This window comes from Eufriesea mexicana, unplaced genomic scaffold, assembly GCF_001483705.2.
Source record: "Eufriesea mexicana isolate 0111107269 unplaced genomic scaffold, ASM148370v2 scaffold2983, whole genome shotgun sequence".
NCBI lineage: Eukaryota > Metazoa > Arthropoda > Insecta > Hymenoptera > Apidae > Eufriesea > Eufriesea mexicana.
Window position 1 is genome coordinate 84,615 of NW_016911049.1, and position 10,665 is coordinate 95,279.

Sequence of the window (10,665 nt, forward strand, 5' to 3'; positions counted from 1 at the left end):
CTCTCTCTCTCTCTCTCTCTCTCCTGTTTCATTTGTCCTAGCACCTTTATACGGACACGTGTCGAAAATACAGATAGGAAAATACTATCTACACATTAGGGTACTTATGAAGATACAGGAATGAAAATATTCCTCAATTCCATTCGGTGATATAGAATAAGTGCACGTGCTGAATTTACCTTTCCCATATAAAGGATAAGATTAGATCGACAATCTAATTTGACTAAATCGCTGTTATAACTTCATGCGAATAAAACTATTCGTCCATATGCGACAATGATGGACTGAGAAACATTTAAAAGTGTATCTTAGTGCCAGAAAACTAACATGATTTTTAGAAATGAATTATTTATGCCTATTTCAATCTAATTATTGATATGGAAGTATAATATCGAAGAAAAGAGCCAGGTGAAAGAAGTATATTATATCTTCATATAAATATTTATCACTCCTGATCGAACTTTGAAAAATTGCTATATACGTATGTATAATAATTACAAGAATAACACTAGTTACGTTAGTAAGCGGGGAAATTTTTTTGTTTTTTATCAATATACATCGTTAATTTTCCGACAACTTTCTGTAATTACGACGTTTTGCACAAAGTTAAGCTAAAATTTTGTGTTGTTATAACGGTACTAGGTTTCTCTATTTTAGCAGCGCACTGCGAGTTCTGCGATCACCAGAGACTATTAAGCTCGTTCACGTATTATACGATAATCGATTCAACTCAACCATCGAATTTCAATTTTGAATTATCATTGTCCTTCATTATATGACCTAAAAAAAGAAAAAGATAAAAAAAAGGAACAAGAGATCGATAAAAGAAGAAGAGTAAATAAGAAAGAAGCCAAGATCAACGTAAGAAGAAAAAGCAGGAGCCTAACACGCAAAGATGTATAAGTAATAGAAAAAGAAAGTCGAACAAAAATCAGCAGATTGGAACAAAATAGAGCATAAGCGACACGCGGATGAATTAGGAAACGGCGAGACCAGCTGCAGTCTAAGGGTACTCAGCCCCACTATCAATCGATACCGGTCGATTGATAGTTGGCCATGTTTTATGAAAAAAATCGACTGTGTCTTTTGTATGCGACCACAGAACAGCCGCAGTTCTCTACTCGTTAACCAACACCGACCAACTACCACCTATAAACATTATTGCCGACTTTCTACATGTAGGTGGAACGTTTCATCGGCAGTCAATGAATTAACTCGAGAGCATATGAAATGTACGACGATATTCCATAGTTAAAACGATTCGTATCCTCTCGTTTTAATTTCGTTTAGTTTGGCTCGTGACTTATGTATACGATAGCGGAATTCGCACCGCTTGTATCTCCTTAATGCGATTGGCAAACGGAGAAAACTAAAAGAGCGACGTATGACTTTCGTGATATTCATCCAAAAGAAAACAAAAGGTACGTTACCGAACCCTAGTTCGACATATATCTGTATGTGTATGTATGATGTATATTTCTAACACTGTCTCTTGTCTTTATATGCCGCACACGTGTTCCGATGGCTTTTTCTTGTCCCTTGGTTCGAGTTTTCTTCTGCACTCTATCACAAAAATTGGCAACAATTTTGTTTCTTGGATGTTTTGCTTCTAAGAAACGTGGGTTATGTATCAGGGGATAAAAACACACCCATATTTCTAAAGAGGATATCACGCGTCGCTCTGTTATATGTATATTATGCAAGTGGATGCAGTTTTGTTTTCATCGTAGAGTCTTGTAAATTGCCTGACGTCGATGTATGAAGGACGAACTCGTAGTATTTACTTCATCAAATATCCAACAAACTCAGTTGAACGTTCAATGAATTATTTTACTAAATCATTATTCCTTATTCACGAACACGACGAACTTAGCTTAAATGCGATAACCCGATTACTCTACTCGAGTTCGTGTTCCATACAATTTGAGCTACGTCATCTATAGTTGTTGCTTGACAAACGATGCAAGCGATGTTTAAGCGTAAAAGGATAGCGCCTTTAATCACGTTGTGTGGCATACGAAATAGTCCTGGATTTTGAGTTTAGAAATGAGGATGGTAGTTATATACCGATGACTTGTTCACGGAGAAAAAAACTGGGAAGTGCCTTTAACGTTGTTTGAAATATTAACGGCGATTTTGGTAACTTAGGTTGCTTGGATTACCAGACTGTCGCATTCCACCACCACCCCTTGTACCATCACCACCTCGGGAAAATCCACCGCGACCACCTCTCGTACCATGCTGACCACCTCTCATCATGCCTCCAGGTCCGCCTGTAAAACAAAAAAATATAACTAAAAAATTATAATCATTTTTTAACTACGATACGATATATGGTACGAAAAGTATTAAATAACTATTATATTTTTACTTTAACATTAAAGAATCAAATTTACTACATTGTTTATGTAAATGCCATTGATATAAAAGTATTACACACCTGGACCTCGTTGTTGTTGTTGTTGCTGTTGTCCTCCCATTGTCCTCATGTTACCGTCGTTAGAATTCAACCGACCACCACTGCCTTCCATCGTTCTAGGCTTTATTTTCTTCTCTTCCACATTTAATTTTTGTCCATTTTCAGCAGGATAATAGATCGGCTAAAATTAACAATAGAAAATGAATCGTTTTATTCATTAAAACAGATGTCTTATAGACATAAAACTAACCAAGTTCTGTAACACTTTGCTAACAACTTGTTGATCTTCAAAAGTGATGAATCCATAGTTAGGCACTTTCCCCGTGTTATTTCCTTGTGGCCCCTTGCACCTATCGTTTGATTTACTGTGTATACGCAACTCTACTACCCTACCATAAGATTCAAACACTTGACGTAAATCATCTTCCGATGCATTGTGCGGTAGATTTCCAAGAAACAGTTGGTGAGCATCACTATATTGACTTTGCCTTGTACCACGACGATCGCCATCTAAAGAATTCATTATTTTGTAATATTGCTAATATTACTGGTGTAATATAAAACGTAAAAAATGTACATATCTCGATAGCTAATCTTTATTAATACCTCTCAATAAATGTCTTTACCTCGTTGTACTGCTCCTCCTCTTGGAGCTCTTTGCTGTTGATGTTGCTGTTGCTGTGGCTGCTGATTTCCAACTCTATGAGCCTGTTGCTGTGGAGTAGAAACACTAGTTGATGTAGAAAGTGCAGGTCCACTACTAGTTGGATGTAACGGTGATCTATCGTCTAAACGCAAGTTTGTCATTGGAGGCTGAGAACAAATGTTATATTTATATTTATACATAGTTAATATCCGATTTACGTAAATTACAAAATAAACAAAAGGCTGATAAAAAAAAAAAAAAAAGAAAAAAAAAAGAAACAACTATAGTTATAATATATACATATATACCGGTGACATAGACAATTTGGGAGCTTGAGGACTAGTAGCGCCAGTAGTAGTGGGGAACGATTTCACAAGATTAGCGTATGTCTTCGGTCCACTACTGGTCACATTTGTATTTGTCACTTGATGTTCTGGTTCGGATTCTTGTACAGAAGCGGTAAATGTTTCAGTCTCGGGTTGTTCACGAGTCTCACTTGTTTGAACCTGAGGTTCACTTTCTGTTTGTTGTTGTTGCTCAACTGTGGTATCCAATTCCGTTTCTTGTACAAATTGTGTTTGTGATGTGGGTTCAGTTACATATTGGTGCTGCTGTGCAGGTGGTGGAGGTGGTTGTTGCTGCTGTTGTGTAGATGGCGGTTGTTGGTTGATTAGTGGTGTTTCTTCGTGAACTGATCCATTTAGAACTTGTTGCATTACAGGATGTACCTAAAATTAACAAAATGTATGTACAATAATGTATTATTCAAATATTTAATTTACTATATCAAACTAACATGAGTCTGTTGTGGTGGTGGAGCATAATACATTTGTTGCTGTTGTTGAAGTACGGGTTGTTGTGCAGGAATAAGCGGTGGCTGTGCTTGAGGTTCGGTAGATGCAGCTGGTGTTGAAAGTTGTTGTCCTCGATTTTGATGTTCATCTTCTTCTGGTTCAGAACGTCCTCCCTCTTCTCCTTCCCTCTCTCCAGACTCACCAACACCTCCCTCTACACCACCTACATCTGCTTCTTCCTCATCAGGAAAGATCAAGTCTTGGTAACGGAATATGTCATTATGTACATAATATGTTTTTGGTGCTTGTATGGCCAACACAAATGTTTGTGTAAAACGGCGCATTGGCTGTCCAGCATTAGATAGTTCCCCAGATACCTGAAAATTATTCAATTAATAGGAATAAATTAAATATGTGTTTCATAATTTTCAGCATTAAGTGTTAAGTAATATCTTCAATGAATACAATGTAAGGTATTTATAGTATAATTCAATTTTTTTATAATTATTATTAATAATATGACATACTTGCACAACAACACCATTTTCAAGAGTAAGCTGTGAATCCACTTGACTTATTTTGGCATGACAATCACGAAAGTTTAATTGTTGTATTTTTTGATGTATTTGTTTTTGGCCAATTGCAGGAGTTGATTCTCTATTTGAATCTAATCCTCCATGCACAAAGGAAGAATGTTGATTATAGAATCTAAAATAACATTTAAAACATAAAAATATCAAAATATATTTTTACTTTTCAATGTAATAAGAGTATACTTAATAATAAAAGAATATTTAATTACCTATGAAGATGTGCTGGAGCTTGATTAAGCAAAGTATAATATTGTCGGACAAATTCACGACCGACATTTTGTGGAGAAGGGGATGCCTCCATGACCATTTTCTTATTCCTAACGTCTAAAATAGTACTTTGCTTAAACAGCAATCGAAAGTTTATGCAGTAATTGTAAAAATTAGAAGTTTAGATGTCTGTAACAGAAAAAGATACTTAAAATGTTTACAGATATATCACATTGTTTATTTATCTATATCTTTATCATAATATATAATAAGTCAAAAATAACTCTTTAAAACAGTCATAGCAATTGGTTTAAAAGAAGAAGTGTTTAAATTAAATATACATATATATTATAAAAAGGTATAAAATATACTGCATTAATGTTTACATATTAAATAATTTATTATACTTATATATATATATATATATATATATATTTATATGATATGTAAAATCAACATAGGAATTAAATACCAGAAAGAAATGTACAATTTGATGAGATAAAAATTATAGATATGCACATCAATCAAAGTGGCTATCTATGGATATCACATGAGAGTGATGTGCTTGAAATTAAAATGGTCTTATACTAAACTTTTTTCTTCTAAAACAACTAACCCATTATAGAAACTATGATATTTTATAAAAATCGCTTCATAGTATTATATACAATTTATGTGTAAGTAATAAACACAATAATCTTAAAACTTGAAACATATACGTATTAAAATATTGTATAATTTTTGTAATTTTTCTATTAAATTATAATAAGACGCAAGTAAAATCATGTTTCGAAAGAACATGTGCTCGCGCAGGTATAAAGATTACAAGAATTTTTGTTGCAAAGTAATTGCTTGAAAACAAAAAACTGTAGATCATCTCGCAACTCGTGTGCTGTGCAAAGAGCGAGGTCGAGGGCAAAGGGGCCGCCCGGTTGCATGAGCAAGCATGGCGATTTTTCTTGAGTTGAAAAATGGTAACGCTAAGTCCCTCAGCGTAAAATTTTAGCGAAATGTTTTCATAAATAACATTTAAAACGAGTATCGAAACGTTCAATAATTTTAACGATAATTTACAGATAACAAATATAGTTAATTCATTAACGATGAACCGCACTCTTCACAGTTTCATATCATGCTCGCCTTCCTGGTTCGTTCTGAAGTCTTTCCTGTGAGAAGTCGAATGAAAGAACATCGGCAAAGCCGATCTTATGGCGTTGTACACTCACCCGATGGAATCACTTATGCGCGACACAACTCACTGCTTTTCCCGGCAAAACGAAATGCTGCGACGAAAACAGAAAGCTGGCACGAGCAACAACAGTTCACAATAATGTTAATTATAAAAACAGTTCAATGTATGAGTCCTCCAAGCACCTTGATGTCAGCACATGCAGCGGAACCTGCACAGAAGCACCGGTCGTATAAAGATAAACGACTCTCTTACAGAAGCCGAGTCTTTACCCAAGCTATGCGGATTTTACAGGAACTACATCATCAATCGAACAAATTCCAGAAGGGCATTTCCTTGCACTTTACTATGTCGCTGATTGGCTATTTTATTTCTAATATGGAAAATCAGCCAATTATAAGATAGTTTAAGCAGAAAAATTCGGTTGGACAACAAATGTGTGACTCGTCCAATAACAGGTGTCATTCTGCTATAACTTATGCATTATTGGATAAATTGTCAAATGACGTACTTTAGAACTGTAGCTTAATACCTTCATATACTGCATAATACACAAATAGTTTTGCATAAATTAGTTATGATAATTATTTGATTATAAATATGAAATAAATGCCATAAAAATATAAAATGATAATCATCTAATGTACAAATATTTTACATTGCAATAATAAATATTACTTTGAGTTCATACTATACTTTTACGTACATGTGTATACATATGCATATGTATATTATCTTCATCGTTATCATTATTATTATTATTACTATTATTATTAGTATTAATATTATTATATTTGTATATGCCTTTGATGTTAGTATGATACAATGAAAATAATAATTATTAATATAATTGTAATAAAAAATGTAATTTTGTTTTATTATATACACGTAAAATATTTAAATCCTAACCTATGAATGACCATTAAAAGATATTAAATTTATTCTATATTGATTATATATTTTTTAATTTCTCCTATATTTGTTTTTTTCTTTTATTTATATCAAATGTTTAATATATTAAATATATTAAACATATATTAAACATTTGATATTAATATTTATTAAAAATGATAAAGAAAAACGATCTCAATATCATGTGTAAATTAAACAAAAGCACAACACAATTTGTTAAATACGTAAAAATATTGTTAGAGATAAATTCAAACATTATTTACTTATCTAAGTATTAATTCAAGAAGTTGAAAACTACGTGAATAACAAATTATTATCGAACTTGTTTCATTAGCATACGAAAAAAAAAATGAACAAAATACAAACAAAAAGAAAAGATGTTTTTAAATCCAGAATAAATAAAATTAAAGGTCACATATAATTCTTTACAAATAACACTTTGTAAGAGTAAGAATTCTTAATACTTACAATAATTTACATTATCTAGTTTCACATTTTGAACAATTTCGTACTATTATTATATTTTATAATATTCAAAATTTGATTCTTAAGGTTTATTGATAATGAAATAAAGCAATAGAATACATAATATATTTAATTATATAAAGTACACAAAAGGAAAAGCTTTCAAAAAATTTACATACCAAAGAATCTTTACAAAGAAGCAAAATAAATCTACATTTTGCTATGAAATACTACGATGAATATTTATGCAGTAGTAAATTTTCAAATTTTTCTTACTAGACAAAGAACATCGTAATAAAACTTTTAAACTAAAAGAAAATATTGTTTTTTTCTCAAATTCAACACTGTTATATGTCATAAAAGTATTACATTAAAAAAAAATTAGACAAAAAATAATGTTGCCTTTTTTTAATTTTACGGTTTAAAATGAAATGTACAAAATGCATTCTTAATAATATAACAAATTTTAATTACATACTATTGTATAAAGTCTAGTATCTGATATTAAACTGTAGAAAATAAGTAATCTATATTTGGACTAAATTTTTCACTAATTAAAAAGTGTGCATTTTAATCTATTAAATTTTATGAATAATTTTTTACGTATCATATTTATGAAACGAGATTTCTCTGCATACTAGATAGTATTAAAAAAATGTGAAAAAGAATTTCTACCTTGATATATATAAAATGAGGAATCTAATACGTTCATTTACACACTGTTGCGAAATATTTTGATTGTTACATAAATCAAAGAATTTTTTATCGATCTTAATTTAGAGTAGAATTTTTTCAAAGGCAATGTTATATTGTAGTACGTCTGCAAAATAATAACGTTCTATGCTGACATGAATATAAGCGCAGCATAATAATGATTGCAAATGTATAAATGGTTAAGTCGACGGTATGCTTCACGACAGGATATTGTAACGTAATATTTTTGTGCAAATGGGAAAGCAAAAGATGATAGGAAATAATTTAACGAAGATTTAGTGTCAGTCTTATTTAAATCTAATGTATAGATGTTTATCACTATATTTTAAAGAAATATTGTGTACATATCATTCTCCAAAAATTAAATTATTAGGGTCGGTTAACACAAATACAAACATACGCGATATATATTATGTACACAAAATGAATTTATTTTATCCTATTTTTCTTACCAATAAGGAAGCAATAATCTTTTTACCTCATTTCATACCTCACACAATCATTATAAACAACTCGGTACTTTTCATTTTTGTCTTATCGTAGCCGTGTAAAAAGTACATTGTCTGCTTACTCTTCTATAGTGGGTTTCCTCTTATTAAGTTTAGTTTTTATAGACACATTAAAATAATCTTATTGTTAAAAATAGGGACGTAGTTATTTCTCAATAGTCCCAAGCGGTGAATGAGAAACTTGATTCTTCCTAATATATCTGGTATTTAACCTTTTGAGTGGCGAAGAGCTTCATCACGCTTCTCCATGCATATGCGAAAAGTGCCAGAATCGCTACCATGTTCGTCTCAAAACAATTACAATAAAGTGGAAAAACAAAATTTTTTTTGAGATACTGAAATAATTTCATTAACTGGTACAATTATATCGTCTTATACGGCAAAATTTACCAAAAACAATAGTGCATTATATATTGTAGAAATGTAATCTAAGAAACATAGAGAACAAGGGACACAAAAACCTAAACCGAAAATTGTGGTAGATTATAACGAATCCATGGGAGACGTAGATGATGTACTCGTATCTTGATGAAAGAAGAATGTTAGAAAAAAAGTTGTATTCAACATTTTTGGGAAGATGGTTTTGAACTCGTATATTATATACGAAAAAAATGCTGCCGGAAAAAAATGTAGTGTTTGTAATTCACTTCTTCCATTATAATTTTGCTAGAAATGGAATGATTAAAAGGAAAGAGATTACAAGTACAACTTCCCGATGATTCTGAAATCAGAAGCCATGGATTAGAGAAACTGCCAGGTTGTAATATAAGACGATGTGCTGTGTGCAGCAATAAAGATGGTAGTTTGGTACAAAGATCTAACCTTATATGCTTAACTGCAAGAAAGGACTTCACGGATTGTACGTGAGTAAACATAAATGTTCCTGAAAATGATCTCTAATTTTTTTTTATTTTGCTAATTATGAATTGTGTTATATATATTATAAAAACAATTAATTAAATATGAATATAAATATCGCAATTGATTCATAAAGTCTGTTCTCATTTTATTTTTAAATATTTTTTTCAGAATGATCTATCCATTTCTGCAGGGTTTGAAACATTTTTTATTTTATGGTCAAAAAATTTTATCTAATATGTTATAAATACTATGTAAAAATTTCTAAAGGAATACTTCAAAATTGACTTTGATACAAAGTATTTCCCGCACCACTGCAAAAACGCATAAAAACCGCTGGCTTTTTTCACATATGTATGGAAAAAAATCTCTGGCACTCAAAGGGTTAAATTATTTCCTATCATCTTTTGCTTTCCCATTTGCACAAAATTATTACGTTACAATATTCTATAGTAAAGCATACCGTCAACTTAACCATTTATACGTTTATAATCATTACTATGCTGCGTTTATATTCATGTCAGCATATAACGTTATTATTTTGCAAACGTACTAGAATACGACATTGCTTTACGTTGAACCACGTAACGTATCAACGGTAAAAAAATTAATGATAAATAAGATGAAATGAGAAAGAGACCAATGAGAAATATGAAGTATTTTTCACTTTGTACAAAAGGGTAAACAAGAGATGGAAGAAAGCATTGTGTACCTATATGTATATATATATAATATATATATATGTATATATGTTTGCTTTTGTTGTTTCGATAATACAGATGTATTGCTAGACGCAAAAATGTGAAGCTATTACAGTTTTTGTCGTGACTCCTGATGATTCATTTTATTTTGCGGCAGTAGTCTGCGTTGTTGAAAATCTTGCTGAAAGTGGCGTGGTTTAATGGAATGATGATTTAACGAGTTATGAGATTTGTTGTAGGACAGGAAACCTGAAATGAAGAATAAATATTCAAATATATTATTACTATATTACTTGTGTGCAATATCTATATTATATATATATATTTTTAATGTTTTTAATAAATAACCACATGAAATTATTGGTTATGCTTAACGTAAATGACATTGGATAAGGAAGAGAAAGGTTGTTGAGATTGAAATTATAGATGTCAGGAAGCTATGATGACTCACCAGCGGTTACAATGCGAATTGCATTGCGGTCGCAATGAATGATTTCCATTAATAGGGTTGGTGCCTTTGGTTCTGACGACCACCTCCCCCCCTCTGCTTTCCGCCGTAGCCTGAGCCTCCTGAAACAATATCCACGATGTACGTTAGTTCAACAACTTGGATATACCCCCCACTTTCTTCTTCCCGTCGTTTTTTCTTTCTTTCTTT

At 31.6% G+C, this 10,665-nt stretch overlaps 2 protein-coding genes across 7 annotated transcripts in view; both read right to left on the minus strand.

The window, feature by feature from the left end:
• Window positions 1-530: 530 nt before the first annotated feature.
• rin (ras GTPase-activating protein-binding protein 2) lies at window positions 531-6,135 on the minus strand. 2 transcript variants are annotated; one of them, XM_017904653.1, is made up of 10 exons: window positions 6,121-6,135; window positions 5,886-6,059; window positions 4,662-4,848; window positions 4,387-4,567; window positions 3,862-4,236; window positions 3,374-3,793; window positions 3,046-3,232; window positions 2,670-2,929; window positions 2,441-2,600; window positions 531-2,273 (listed from the first exon to the last, which is right to left on the minus strand). In XM_017904653.1, exons 3-10 carry the CDS (start codon window positions 4,757-4,759, stop codon window positions 2,125-2,127), a joined length of 1,830 nt encoding a protein of 609 aa, XP_017760142.1. In that variant the 5' UTR covers window positions 4,760-4,848; window positions 5,886-6,059; window positions 6,121-6,135; the 3' UTR covers window positions 531-2,124. The 2 variants fall into 2 exon arrangements, with proteins under 2 accessions (XP_017760142.1, XP_017760141.1); XM_017904652.1 differs by lacking the exon at window positions 6,121-6,135 and having other exon boundaries at window positions 5,886-6,089.
• Window positions 6,136-9,996: 3,861 nt separating this feature from the next.
• Window positions 9,997-10,665, minus strand: part of sqd (RNA-binding protein squid) — a 9,823-nt gene continuing 9,154 nt past the window's right edge. For 3 of the 5 annotated variants that reach the window (XM_017904662.1, XM_017904661.1, XM_017904660.1), the window contains 2 exons: window positions 10,459-10,577; window positions 10,175-10,256 (listed from right to left, as the gene is read on the minus strand). In XM_017904662.1, coding sequence (XP_017760151.1) covers window positions 10,507-10,577 — 71 coding nt within the window. In that variant the 3' untranslated portion in view covers window positions 10,175-10,256; window positions 10,459-10,506. Of the gene's footprint in view, window positions 10,257-10,458; window positions 10,578-10,665 lie in introns of all 5 variants that reach the window. The other 2 variants (XM_017904659.1, XM_017904658.1) reach the window with 1 other exon arrangement.

Coding starts and splice junctions, on each gene's coding strand:
- rin (XM_017904653.1), bottom strand. CDS start 4,759: ATGGTCATGGAGGCATCCCCTTCTCCACAAAATGTCGGTCGTGAATTT. Junction 4,237..4,386: donor AAAATGGTGTTGTTGTGCAA/GTATGTCATATT, acceptor AATAATTTTCAG/GTATCTGGGGAACTATCTAA. Junction 2,601..2,669: donor GCAAAGTGTTACAGAACTTG/GTTAGTTTTATG, acceptor TGTTAATTTTAG/CCGATCTATTATCCTGCTGA.